At 32.8% G+C, this 14,992-nt stretch overlaps 1 protein-coding gene across 10 annotated transcripts; it reads left to right on the top strand.

The window, feature by feature from the left end:
• Positions 1–2,504: 2,504 nt before the first annotated feature.
• Positions 2,505–6,432, top strand: LOC107932107 (uncharacterized protein At1g10890). 10 transcript variants are annotated; one of them, XM_016864058.2, is made up of 7 exons: positions 2,505–2,592; positions 2,716–2,815; positions 2,909–3,008; positions 3,127–3,343; positions 4,264–4,482; positions 5,609–5,828; positions 6,042–6,432. In XM_016864058.2, the coding sequence occupies exons 4-7, from the start codon at positions 3,201–3,203 to the stop codon at positions 6,306–6,308; spliced, it is 849 nt and encodes a 282-aa protein (XP_016719547.1). In that variant the 5' UTR covers positions 2,505–2,592; positions 2,716–2,815; positions 2,909–3,008; positions 3,127–3,200; the 3' UTR covers positions 6,309–6,432. The 10 variants fall into 10 exon arrangements, with proteins under 10 accessions (XP_016719547.1, XP_016719563.1, XP_040938465.1 ...); XM_016864074.2 differs by having other exon boundaries at positions 2,507–2,592; positions 2,909–2,961; XM_041082531.1 differs by having other exon boundaries at positions 2,517–2,592; positions 2,769–2,815; positions 2,909–2,961.
• The last annotated feature ends 8,560 nt before the right edge of the window (positions 6,433–14,992 follow it).

Here is a 14,992-nt window from a genome sequence, read left to right as displayed (position 1 = left end):
CATCATATTATAACCACCATGATAACAATTATTAGTACGTCTCCAACCACATCCTCAATTACTACGACAATCACAATCTCTATATTTTGATTTTTCATAATTGTTATGTATTGTTACATTCACTTCAAGGAATAAAGACTTTTTCACTAGAAAGCATGAGATCATTTTAAAATACTTTTTAAAGTCTTTTTCACAATATTGCTACTGCAGGAGCACATAAGATATTTCAATCATAACACGCTTTAGAGAGTATTATTGTTTTCTAATTGTCAAATCATTCTTTCAAATTATTATGCAATTCAAGAGTCAAGAAGATTTTTCACAATTAGATATTTCACTTTTAATCCTTCATGTAGATGATGTTGGACAAAAACAATGATTTTTGCTTTGTCTATGTAAAAAGTCAAATTCGTTTATACTCACAAATCAGGTGTGGCTCTATTAGAAATAATCTAATAGACAACGTAGTACATTTGATAAATGTTACCAAATAAAATAAAAATTTTAAAAATGGCTACTATTTTTTAATCATATCAATAACATATGCTATGAAATATATACATATTTAAGCAAAAATATTCAATTTGTTGATACTTTAATCTTATTCAAAATCTTAGATCATAAACAAGCATACCATGAAATATATAAAACATAAATTCATACTTAAATACGAAAAAAAATTAGCATCATTTTTTAAAAAAAATTTCATTAAGAATATTGAAATCTCAAAATCTTTCAAGCACGTATAAAAATCACCTACCTTAGGAGCCTTGCTTCAACAAGGATGTTATATGTCTAAATTACTTGTTCTCCAATGAAATAGTGAATACTATCGAGCAAGCTCATGCTAATAACATATTATGAAATAATAATAATACAAAGAACTCAAGAATAATAGATGGGAATAAGGGGAATTTCTATTACATTCCTCTTCTTTTTCATCATAATTTCAAGTAGTATACTCCTATACATATATATAGGGAGATTAGACTCCTCATTTTTCTAGTACATGAATAAGAAATGAGCTACAAGGAGATGAAATGTGAAGAGTTAAGGAATATGAAAGGTGAAAGATTGATTATAATGAACATCCACTTAATAGCATTCATAATATGTAGACCTGTCCATGGGTCGGGCCACCCGGCTCGGCTCGAAGGCCCGTCCAAAAAGTAGGAGGGTTTGGGTAAAAATATAGGCCCAAAAATGAGCTTGAGAAAAAAAAAAGGCTTGTATAGAAAACGAATCGGGCCTTGGGTAAGGCTTTTTTGGCTTGGGCTCGGCTCGGCCCAAAAATGCAAATTTTTTTTTGTTTTTTTACTGCTTTCTTGTTGTTTCTTTTATCGTTTTGTTGTTATTTTCTTGTTGTTTTTTTTTCACTATTTTGCTACAATTTCACTATTATGTTGCTATTATTTTGTTGTTATTGTTTGGATATTATATAACTCTTATTTTATTGTTAATTTTGTTATTATTTTAGAGTCATTTGCTTGTTAAGTTGCACCTATCTTAGTGTTATTTAAATATACATATTATTTTTTAATTTATTTTTAATTGGTTGGGAAACATTTATTTTAATGTTTTTAGTATTTTTGATGTATTATATTTTTAAAAATATTATAAAAAATTAATACTGGTAGACAGCCCAGGCCCGAGTTTTAGTATTTTTATCCAGGCCAAACTTGGACAAAGTTTTAGGTCCATTTTTTTGACCGAGCCCGGGCCTACCAAATGGGTTTAAAATTTTGATTGGACACGTCTAATAACAGGGTTAATTTTCTATTTTGGCTTATACATAAAATGTCAAATTAATAATTTAATGTCACAATTGGTAAAAAAACTTGCACTAGTTCTTCTCAAATTTGAAATTAAGCAAATTGACTCCTTTAAAAAAATCAAAGAAATTTAATACTGTCAATTTTGAAGTAAGCAGTTAAGGATAATTAATCAAGATATTAATATTTCCCATCAATTGTACATGATTTTATTGGTATAATAAAAAAATTAGCCCTCGAAGTTTACACATTTTGTTAATTTGATTCTAATTTAAGAAATTTATCTTGCAATATTTGTGTAAATGTGTAAATGTTGAAGCTAAATTTGTTGAGTTTTTTTAGAATTAAGGTCAAAATGACAAAATATATAACCACCGAAGGCTAAATTTGTTACTATATCAATTAATATTCTGTACAATTGACGAAAAACATTAATATTGTGCTTAATTATACTTAGTTGCTCACTTTTGAAATTGATATAGATTAAATTGCTCCAAATTTTTTGAAAGGGAGCAATTTGCTCAGTTTTGAAATGGAGAAGGACTGGAGAGGCGTTTTTACTATCCCAATTTTAATGGATGGACTATTTTGCTCATCGATCGAATGTACAAGGACTAGTTTAATCATTTTTGAAGTAACAGGATCAAAATGAAATCCAGAGTATAATACAAGGATTATTATGGTAGTTTTACCTAATAGAGAATATAAACTTATGTAAATCAAAGGCTATGAGATTTTAGTCTTAGGATATAAATACAGAGGCGAAGAAGAAAATATTGGATGATAATTGATAGTATCATCATAATCTACAAAATTTCTGGTACGAACTTTTTTACTCCTTTAATTTGACTAATTAATTAATGGAATTAAATTGTTAATCAAAAAATTCGCTCGCTATTTTTGACTTTAAGTTCACAATATTTGTCTAATTTCTCCAATTTAGGGTTTGAGTTTCATTCCGATTTGCTCTTTGCTTTTGGGGTTTGTTCTATCCAGTTTCATGCGAAGCTTGGCTTTTTGAGATCGTTGATATTCATTCGCAGGTAAGGTACGCCTGCGCTAGGGCTGCTTCTAATGAATTAAGTTTACTGCTTTTTGGTTTCTTTTATTTGTTTAACGGGGACAAATGATAGCAGGAAAGGGATCTTGACAAACAAATATTCATCTGCTAAGCTGATAACAAGATCTAGTAAGATGATTTTTTGATTTTTCAGCTCAGCAATATTGAATTTTCAGGTCAATATGATTTAGGATTAATACAGTTGTACTCTTTTTTCTTAAGAAAAATCCTTTAAATGGTTTACTGTATTGACTTAGCAAGTCAATTTTTAATTTAAATTTTTATATTTTGCAGGAGAAGCATTTGCTATAATCTGTGTGATTTGCACCACATATATAACAATTTTTGTGGTAATTTACTGATCGGAGATGCCTAGAGACTTGTCAAGATCACGATCTCGTTCACCCTCTTATCGACGTAGACATTCGCCCTCTCCCGCAGGGCATAGGTATGGGAGGAGGAGCAGAAGGGACAGAAGCCGATCGCCATATTCATCTTATTCTTATAGCAGGTGATCCCGTTTATATTAATACTATTTATGTTAATTTTGTTAACATAAAAGAAACTGTAAGGATTATTGTAAGAAAGATTGGGACTCTGAAAGTTGTCATGCGGATTGGAAATACAAATACTACAAGTTTATCTGTACACAACCCATACTTGTTTGCATATATTTTGGTGTTCCCTCAACTTTACTGGAAAGAATGTCTAGTTTGCTTGTTGTTTACAATTATATTCTGTTTTGGAATTGCATCCTAGCCAAGAATCCAGTAAGGAGTGCAATTAAGTTAGTTGAATGTGCCAAATTGAAGTTGCTGCTGCAGTTGAGGATTGTGTTGGCAATTTGTACACCTGGTGCTTTTGGCTTCACTTTTACCATGCAGTTGAACCTTTTGGTTGTCTACATTTTGGCATGCGTGTGATATTTTATGTTCAGATGGCATCACGGCTTGACATCCTTGAGGACCTTCAGGATTATAGATTTATGTTTAATGACTACCATTCTTATTGTGAAGTGTTGCTGAATATTGTAAGTTGATGGTGTATTGCTCAACGTGAGGAACTGTTCTTTTACTTGTTAAAATGGAAATATGCTAACTACAAGTACATTTGGAGCAAAACATAGAGTTCTATGAGAGTTATAGGAAGCATGCCCTTCTTTAGGAAAAAAGACAGTTTCTTCCCATTACTTGAGATGGGAAATGAGCAGGTGATGGGTGTCGATGGGTTCCTTTCGTTGCTTGATTCTGACATTATCTACTTCCTGTCATAAAAGATGGAGCTCAATGCTTATCTTAACAATGTATGAGGTAACTGTATATGCTTTTGTATTTATTCTGCAAGGTGGTGAGCTGTCCGTGTTCTTAGTTAATGTAGCTAGTGATGCCCAAAGTCTATTGCTGTGGCTCAATAAGTTGTGTTGTTGTACAGACGGAAGAGTCGTTCTATTAGTCCACGCCGCCGCAAAAGTCGTTCTCCAATTACAAGGCGTCATAAAAGCCGTTCTCCTACTCCAAAGTGTTATAAGAGGCAAAGAAGTAGGAGTTCTTCATTGTCTCCTGTTCATAAATCATCTAGCCCAAGTCTCGGGTCAATAGAGCGCAAAAATGCTAGTGAGAAATTGAAAAAAGAAGAGGAAGAGAGGAAAAGGTATATAAAATATTATCTTCTTTATGCAGACTATTTTTGTTTTTCTTTTCATGGTTCTTTTAGATATCTTGATTTCTATCAAGTCTACTTGATTTTTGCAACATTTTCTAAATATATTGAGTTTACTATCTTTGGGCCACAATCACATTGAGGTTTAGATTCTCTACAGTTCTGATTTATCGGAGGCTTCTATATTATTGGATAGTTTTTGTCATTGCCCTATGATAATTCCTCTGCTGAGGTGATATAGGAAGCCATGAAAGTCGGATCCTTTTTGGGTTGTCAGGTCTTGTCACTTGTGGAAATCAAAACTTATTTTTTGGCTTTTATTTTGGTCCTGTTGGGAAAAGAGTATTCAGTTGCATGTGCACAAACCCCTTTTCCTTCCCTCTTATACTGCATGTTACCTGTTGATGGACTATTTTGTACAGCAGAGGAAAATAAAAAGAAATACCAGAGAGAGAGACAGAGAGAGAGAGAGAGAGAGAGAGAGAGAGAGAGAGAGTTTATATGCTTACCATTGTAGAACATGCAAAAAGAAATTTCTGCCCTGTCTGAGTGTTTTAACTTTGTTGGTTTGGACATTTACGTGGATAGCCATTCTGACTAAATGTTTTTGACTTGAACCATTTTTATTCACCATCCATTAAAATGTGAGGATATCTATGAAAAGATGTAGTCTTGTAAAAAATGTATTTTGGCGCAAGGTTTGAAGTACTACGGTGATTAGTTATAAAATTGCAGTAAGTTACTTGGCATTCTTCTCCACAGGATTTTCTGAAGGAAGATACTGCTATAAGTCAACTTGTTATATTTGATGATCTGATTGGATGCATCTAATGTTCACCAGTTTTGAAACTCTTTTGTTTGGATCAGGTTCGATTAGAGGTATGCCTTAAAAGCATAGCATATTTTAGTGCTTTTGTCGTCATGAAGGTTAGTTTGCCCGTTTATCATAGTTCATGGTGAATCAGGAAAGTAAGTTAGTGAGAGAGAAAAAAAAATCAAAATGACTTTGTAAGCAGTTTTTATGTAGTGTTTGTCTGGTTTGGAAAGACGTTTGTAATGGATAGTTGCGGAATGCATGTGTCAATTTCTTGCTTGACATTATATTTTATTTTCCCAGGCGTCAACAGGAAGCAGAATTGAAACTGATAGAAGAAGAGACTGCTAAGAGGGTGGAAGAAGCAATTCAGAAGAAGGTTGAAGAGAGATTGAACTCAGAAGAAATCAAGCAGGAAATTCAGAAGCGACTAGAGGAAGGACGGAGAAGACTTAATGATGAAGTTGCTGCACAACTTGAGAAAGAAAAGGAAGCTGCTATTCTTGAAGCCAGGCAAAAAGAGGTAAAACTAAATATCAAAGAAAAAAAAGTCATGTGAATGCTGGTCTGTCGTTTGTTTTTGTTATTCTTTTTTATGCAATGGATAGAGCAGGGTGAAGCTCTAGTCTAAAAAGAAACAACATGGTTTTAATTTTGAGTGAAGGAAAGACTGTTCTGGTTGTGGGACATGTTTGGTGTCATTTTGTAATGAACCTTGTTTGATAATTTGATACAGGAGGTAGCAAAAAAAGAGAACGAAGAGTTGGAGAAGATGCTGGAAGAGAACAGAAAGAGGGTAGAAGAAACTCAGAGAAGAGAAGCAATGGAGCAGCAGCGGAGAGAAGAGGAACGATATCGGGAACTAGAAGAGCTGCAAAGACAAAAGGAAGAGGCAATGAAGAGGAAGAAACAACAGGAAGAGGAAGAACGATTAAATCAAATGAAATTGTTGGGAAAGAACAAATTACGGCCAAAGTTGTCATTTGCGCTTGGCTCCAAATGATTGGTTTGGAGAAGGTGGTGTTAGTTGTTGTAATATGTTTTTTTGTTTCTTTTGAACTTTGCTTTTTTGCATTGTAATTTGAAGAAGATACTAATATTTTTTAGTGAAGTAGTTTTTGGAAGTATGAGAAATCTTTGCCACCTCCATAAGAAGAGTAATAGAAAGATGAGAAAAGAGAGAAGAATATAAAAATCAAAGATTGGTCCAACGAGGAAGCAAGGCTTCAACCAGTGGGTTCCTGTAATTACATTCCCTCGGCCTCTTTTCAGGTGTTAATATATACCAAGGTAATTGAACTTGATAATTTCTTGATAATTTGGTACTTAAATATTTTGGATTTAATTGGTCCTTAATTTTGGAAATCATAAGTCAATTTGGTGAACTTTTTAAGTACCTAATTAACACCATTAAAATATGTGGTATTGATTATCAGTAACATGGTGACATGCTATGGTTTTATATTTTGACACGTAGAAGAAAATAAAAATAAAAAGGTTAATATTTATTAAAGAAATTTTGTCACGTGTCAAAGTGTGAGGCCGCTACATGCTACCATGCTATTTTGTTTATTAGTTATTAGTGTCACGTCAGTTTTTTAATGGTAGTAATCAGGTACTTAAAAAAAGAGTAACCGATTTCTAAGTTTAGGTACCAATTAAGTTAAAAAAAATTCATGTATCTTCGAATATATTAATCTTGAGAAAATTGAAGTATATGCCATTTTTGAAAAAAAATTATGATTTTTGGGTTGATTTTTATTTATTTATTTAGGAAAATAGACCGATTTTGGAGAGAGAAAAAAAAATGTGTGTTGGACGCATTTTCAGCCAACGGTAACTTTTCCTAATGATAAAAAAGTCCAACGATAATTTTTTTTCCAATGGCTAGAAACGGCGAGTTTAATTGCTATATAAACCTAAACCATTTTCTTCATTTTACATTCAAATCTCATTCTCCTAATTATCTCAATTCATCTATTCTCTCAAGTTTTTAGTGCTCAAGTTTTCATTCAATCTCTCTCAAAATCCGAAGATCGAATTTTTGAGACATACATACACAATTTAACTACGAAGGCACCGCGTGTTATTGAACAACACTTGTAAGAGGCAAGCTTCTTGCATGTGTCTCGTATGCTAAGGGGGACTAAATTAAATCCCACACTTATTAATGCTTTGGTGGAAAGATGGAGACTTGAGACACACACATTCCATCTTTCGTGTGATGAGTGTACAATTACACTCAAGGATGTAGCTTTATAACTCGGTCTACCGGTGGAAGGGTCAATTGCTACGGGGGCAGTGGTCATAGGTGATTGTTGCGACATTTGTGAGCAACTATTAGGCAAGGTGCCGAACAAGTTTTTTGGTAGTCGGATAGAGATGAAATGGTGGAAGAATATTTCAATTATATCGACAACTCCGTGAGTGCTGTTGAAAAGGAACAATACGCCCGACCATTCATCCCAAGGTTAATTGTAGATCTTCTAATGCCCGATAAATCTTAAAATCTGGTACATTTAAGGTGACTATTACAACTCGCTGACTTAAAAGAAATGGGGCAACTCAGTTGGGGATCAGCTATGTTGGCGACATTGTATCGAGAGAAGTGTTAGATGACACAACCATAAAAAAAAATTGGTGGTTGCATACTCTTTTGCAATCATAGGCATGCTACTGACCACCATTTTTACGTCACTAAGTAAATGCCCTTTATTCTTTCCCACTTGTAATAAAGTAAAATTCATTTGATAATATAGTTATCATAATATTTTATTCATTATTATATTTTTGAAATAAAATATTATTTGAATAGGTAGAACAATGAGGCGAGTCATGTGGATATAGCGGACGAGCTCGAAGATATTCAACTATTGCTAGATTAACGATCAGAAGCTGATGTTAGTTTTTAAAATTTTAAATTATATAATATTTACGTAAGGATTTGAAATTTAATGTTAAGTACTTCATAAAATTTATAATTTTGTACTATAGTTTGAATGGATCCCATATGCTAATTCGAGAATTCAAGAACGCATCTCAGCCGAATTTTTGGCCAATTGCAATATCCAGCACGTCAAGGTTCCATTGATAGTATTTGCGATGGCTGAGATGCAAAAATTTGATCGAGTGATGCACCAATTCAGGTTTAGGTAAAGTACTCCGCCATAACCCCAAAAAATCGAAGAACTGTACAAGGTTAACTTGCAAAGAAGAATAGACGAAGATTGGGCGAAAGTCCATGAGAAATATATCTACATTTGGAAGCATAGGTACAATTTCATACCTATGTGCGAACCAATTTTCGCACCGAATTTGATGACCTCTCTATTTACATAACATGGTTTAGACATCACGGTAAGTCATATCTACTGTCGGATGAAGAAAGGACTAGGCAATGTCGTCATAAGAGGCCAAGATGACCCCATATGAATCCCAAGTTGGGAGTACATGCCTCAATGGAGTCATCATCAGCTTAAACCCCACACATGACATTGATGGCTGCACCACCTCCTAGTTAATATGGTTCATATTATGCTGGTGCTTTCACTAACCCCGTTATTTTTACACAAGCACCACATTATGCACCACCATACCCGCATCAACCCCTTTTGTAGGTATATTTTTTTACACCACCTTCGTCCCCAACACCATATTACATGCCAATGTCGAGAACAGCACTGACATATCCGTCATCTTCGACAATCCCAACATTTTATCAGTAACACAACAACTTCATGTGCGCATGGAAAACAAAGTGCTTGAAATGTCCCACTATAACAACTCGCTTTTAATAGTGTCAAAAACGGTAGTTTTAGAACATCATTTCTGATGAGTGAGTCCGCAAATATTATTATTTAATATTTATAAGGTTAGTATAAAGTTTAATTAAAGTTTCATCCTTTAATTTTTTCAATTGGATAGTTAATTAATGTACAATAATTAAATTATAAAATTGGTAAAAATTAATCGCTATGGATTTTTAATTAATCAAAGACTCAAATGAACAATTAAACCCTTTTAAAGTGACTAAACGATGATGAGCGGTTGTGGAATTCACTAACTTGGATTAATTATGTTAATGTTTAATTATTAATCTTAATTAATTAAAGTTGAACATTAGTATAAATGGTAAAAAAAGTAAAGTGGTGTCATCATTTTCTTTTCTCAACTGAACACATAAGAAACCTAAGAAGCCATTGTTAAAAAGCTTCAACCATTCGACCCTTTTGTATGGTATGTTCAATCTAATCTTTTATTGTCATTTTTATGTTTTTGAGGTCATAAGAACTTGATTTAGCTAACATGTGTACTAATTTGTAAAATAGTTTAATTTTTCAAAAGCTTTCATTGATGAATACTTGATGAAATTGATGTTAACTTGTTAGATTTTAAGCTTAGAAGTGAAAAATGACTACTTTGTAAAGCTTAATTGTTAATTTTTGAACATAGGGACTAAAGTCTAAATACTTCAACATTGGTATGAAATTTTTGTAATTATGGATAGCAGAGAAATTTAGAAGGATGTAATTGAGATCAGTTTCAAAATTGAGGCCCAAATTTGAAAGTTATGGTAATTTTGGTTTTAGGGACTAAATTGAATAAAATGTGAAACTTTAGGAAATATTTGAAAAGTAAAATTGAACTATTATATACATATAAAATGATGATATAAGATACTTGGAATTGATAAATTGAAATGAATTATCATATAGATCGAGATTTGAATCAATCAGACGATAATCGAGGAAAAGAAAAAAAATTATAGATTAGTCCTTGACATCCTTTTTTTTTTGCCAGGTAAGTTCATATGGAACTTACTATGTTATTTGTCATATGTTTTGAATTATATTATAATGTCTATTGGTTGAGGTTAATTGTAATTTGATAATGTTGGCATATAAATGACTAAATCATAAAGTATAGAAAATATGATTATTATGAATAGATGCAATGAATTGAATGGATGTGAATTTTTATATGATTGAATGATATGTATATGATGATGTTACAAGACTTCAAATGATACGGAAGCAGTAAAAGTACCTGTGTGAACTTAGTAAACAATTAGGATACGAGCCATTCGGGTCCAAAAAGGAAATAGGGTGTTTGATCAGGGATTTATTTAACGATGTCTTGAGATCCAACATGTGTTGCAAATTCTCTGAAGCTTGTGTGAGCAACATCGAATATGTCAACTTGTGTGAACAACCCTGGCTTGAAGCTTGTGTGAGCAGCCCAAAAATGTTAGCTTATGTGAGCAAATCAGTCTCGCGTATCTGAATTCATTTTTCTATAGTTTTTCGGGAGAAAATAAAAATGAAAACGTATTAAATGGAAACAAAATAGTTGAAATGAACGTAAGTGAATGGAATGGATTCTTATGAATGTGAATTGAGCATTATAGTTTTGCTATGCGAATGAACTAATCTATATGTTGTTGTTGTTGAATTGCACTTGTTAGTGAATGATTGCCAATGGACGTCATGTGCTATACCATTGAGTTCAATTGTTTAAATTGTTATAAATGTCAAGGTAAGTTAAGTAAATTTCATATGGACTTACTAAGCACCTGTTATGCTTACCCGTTACTTTTTATTTTCTCTATAAATTGTTGAATGCAGAACCTATTGGTTGGATCAACTAGAAGACCACACTATCCTACCATAGACTCGATAGTCTTTTGATAATTTTTAGTCCGGTTATGTAGCATGTACATAGGTGCTTATATGTTTGTATACTTTGAATTGATAATTTAGTTTAGACCTTGATTAATGTTGAATTTGGTATGTTAATGCTCATAATTATGCATAATTTGGTAATGTGTTGAGAACTATGAATGGTATTCAAATTGACATAATTGAGCTTAAAATGACATAGCTGAATGTTGCTGTGAATGGTTAAAAGCATGATTGTATAGGTGAAATTTGAATAGGCTAAATTAGTATGTTTGGTGGCAAATTGTGGCTTATTGGATTGATTGATTTTAGAAATAGTTAAATGAATGTTTTGGTATGTGTTTTGGTTGGTTTTATGCAGGTTTTAGTGTACATTTAAACACCATATGAGTTGATTGTTAAGGTGGCATGAAATAGGCACCAAAATGCAAGTTTTTGACATTTTTGGCACAGAGGTATTGATACCTTAGGGGGTATCAATACATTGGTGATTGTTCTTAGTTTTTCAAACATTGAACCTAAAAATGGTATCAATACGAACATAAGGTATTGATACCTTGACAAGGGTATTGTGTTGGATTCGGTGCCCTAAGTGTAGTATTTTCATCTAAGCACACTTGTAATTTTTTGAACAGATTAGTTAATAAAATTATTCACGAATTACATTAATACTTTGTATATTGTCCTCACATGGTTTTTGCACGCAAAGCAAAATGGAAGCAAATGTTGCTCATTGGTTGTCTAATGCTTAAACTAATACTGAGCGATATCACGTGGTCGGATTGTGATACAGAAAGACAACTTGTATTAGTAGATGAATCTAAACATGTCCTTAGTCTAATAAAAAATGAGCAAACCGATTGAAAGACTAATATGTCGTCTATCAAGTCCAATTGGGGAGATGTTTTGTCTTGGACATCGGAGCCTCAAAAGATAGAGATATAGATATGACCAACTGGATTGACAGTACATCAAACTGGAACCAAGAATAATGGATCCTAAATTCTTTTATGGATTTATTCACTTGTGATGTTCATAGTGTGGCATACCTAAATCCTGAGTGGATGACTAACTATGTATGCGTGACTCGTACACTTTGATGTAAGTAAAAGCCCGAGTTTAAATAGATAAGGAATCGAAAGCTGGTGCATTGGGTGTACGAATTCTACAGTATGTAGCATCATTCACAAAAATGGAATTCATAGCTAGATACATGGTTAAATTATATCCTCTTATTGGCATTACATGGTTGATGAAAAGTAAATATGGCCACGAGTTGTTCTTCTTTATGATGAATAACTTGATTACTATTTGATAGTAATTGACTTTTCATGAAGGAAGATGTAATGGTTACCATGAGATAAAATAGGATTATATTGGGAGAACGAATATTATTCCAAAGAGAATAAAGATATTCTATGAGGGTAACACACTTATAACAAGGTTATTGGACGAGCACTAATCGAGTTGCTTTCGTAATGGTATGCCATTGGGGAGAGCTCAGTCATGATACTAAAGTGGAATAAATTCGTGACTAAATGAGTTTATAATTAATAGGCGAAAAGCTAGAACTTAATTATAAATCATTTGAGCCTCAAATGCATATATCCAATCGGTCCCTCTGCTAGCTCGTTGAAACCAAAAATGAATTGCATGTTGAATCAAAATGAGCACAATGAATAGAAATAAAGAAATGGAAAACATTCAGAAATGGTTATGGTTTTCTCTAAAATGGAGAAATGGAATCATTTGGAAATGAATGTGTTTTTCTCAAAATGAATATGAGAAATGATTTACTTGCAAATGAGCATAGATTTCTCATAAATGATCGGAAGAATGAGTTTATGTTTTCGATCTATTTTAAAGCCTGAAAACAAAAATAAACCATTTGGTCATAGTGAATAAGTTGAACAATTAAATATTAAATATATTTTCTTGAAATTTTACTAAGGGTAAAATCGTCATAATGTTACAGGGGGTAAAATTGAGATAAAATAATTATTTAATATAAATATTGAAGTTTATTTTTGGGAAATGGAAAAACAAATATTGTGTTGGATTAAATTATAAAGTATTGGGTAAAAAGCTCAGGAAGTACTTGTAATTGGACCTGATATGGAAGAGGCCCAAAAGCCCTTTATGTTAATAGGGTGGATGGCTAACCCTAGTTAATATTAACTAGGGTTGTCGCCACCAATACTCCTAATTAGACAAGTAGTTCGTTTTTTAATATATATGCTAGATTAAAGAAAAGAAGCCCAAGACAAGGCCTTTGGGCCACCCAATAAACCCAAAACACAAGAGACAAAATATTAAACCCAACTATTTACTCTAGAACGCTTCATTAAGCATAGAGATTTGGAATTCTAGGAGCTAAGAAATTAATACCAGTATCTAAAAACAAAAAAAAATTAGGGGAAGAAAAACCTTTTAGTTTCTAAGATTAAACACCCAGCAGACAAACCAATCTTTTGCTCCCCCTTCTTTCGAAACAGTAAAAGTTTTACCCCGGTGCCTCGAGCTAGCACTGATCTTTTTCAACCAACTACTTTGGGAATTTTGGAACACCATTCAACTCGAAAAACTCCAATTTCAGTTTAAGCCCTTCACTCGCTAACTGGTGCACCACTCCGTTTGCTGGTCTATGAATATGCACAAAAGTATAGACCTGAAAATCTCTACTTATCTTTTTCATGTCTTCAATATATGCTAAAATTTCAAAGATGTCATCCTCATTGCTTTTCATTTTCTTAATCACTATGAGGGAATCCCTTTCAACTTTTAGTCTCCTTAAACCCAGATCTAAGCACAACTTTATGGCCATGTGCAAGCCACTGCTTCCGCTGCAAAAGGCGACGGGATCCTCTCATAACAGGTGATTTTTGAAGCAATTACAAGTAGTTTGTTTTCCTAGTTGAAATACACTTTTAAAATTCAACAAGGGTTCTACTTTCTTTTCTTATAAATAGATGACACTGGTAGAGCTATTTACACAACTTTCAGATATCGTTATTCTACCAGAAAATGGAGAGACTTTAATTCTTTTATAATTAAATAAATTTTCATGAATAACGATTCTGTTGGTTTTTATTTGAGAAGAAAATTTTTCTTTCCACATAAAAAAAAAGAATTTCTAGTTCTGTGTTTTGATTCAATTGGTTCAAACCCACACTCAAAGCAATTCGTGTTACAAGAATAACGTAGAAGATCTATTGGTTAAAAGTCAGAACGACAAGGATCTGTTTATCCAAAACACATATATGATTTCGGTCTAGGATTTATTGTTATAAATATCATAAACCAGGTAGGTTTTCAAAATTTTAATTTTCCGTTGTGCAAAAAAACTATTTTCAAACCAGATTTTTTCCAACATATCGGTGCTTTAGCTTTGGTATCAATATTTTCATTTTTATCTCTATTTTTCTAAAACGTCAAAAGTCGAAATGGTATTGATACCTTTATGGGATATCGATACCTATTATATACACTTTGAATGCATTACAATTTGGTCATTTTTCATACTCGAGTCTATAAAAGAGCTTTCGTAAGCTCGATTTAGGCTTGAATTTAATTATATCATAATGTGAATGTGTTTAAGATATGATGGAATGTTTGAATGGTTTATTTACAGTGTAATTGACGGTATTTGCTTTGACGACAACTGTAGTATCTTGTAACTCAAGCTCGACGAACGAGTCAGGCGAAGGGTGTTGCATGTAATAGTATCAAAGTTATGGTTTAGTCGATTCTAGGAATAAAACATAACGCGTACGAGTCTAGAAATACATGCCGCAATAAACTGTGATAGTTTAATGCTTTCCGGTCCAATTTAACTCTATTTTTCTTATAAATAACCATGTCGTCCAAAACAAATCATGTCGTATCTGACGAGGTAGATAGTAATATCCCAACTTTTGATCAGGGAGCCAGTCATAGTGTTCTGATCCCACAAATGCCTGGAAGTGAGGCAAGAGGTGACTTTTTTCCGAATGACGAACAATCGATCCAA

This window comes from Gossypium hirsutum, chromosome A12 (assembly GCF_007990345.1).
Source record: "Gossypium hirsutum isolate 1008001.06 chromosome A12, Gossypium_hirsutum_v2.1, whole genome shotgun sequence".
NCBI classification, from domain to species: domain Eukaryota; kingdom Viridiplantae; phylum Streptophyta; class Magnoliopsida; order Malvales; family Malvaceae; genus Gossypium; species Gossypium hirsutum.
The sequence above is the reverse complement of the archived record's forward strand: the minus strand, read 5'-3'. Positions and strand labels throughout refer to the sequence as shown.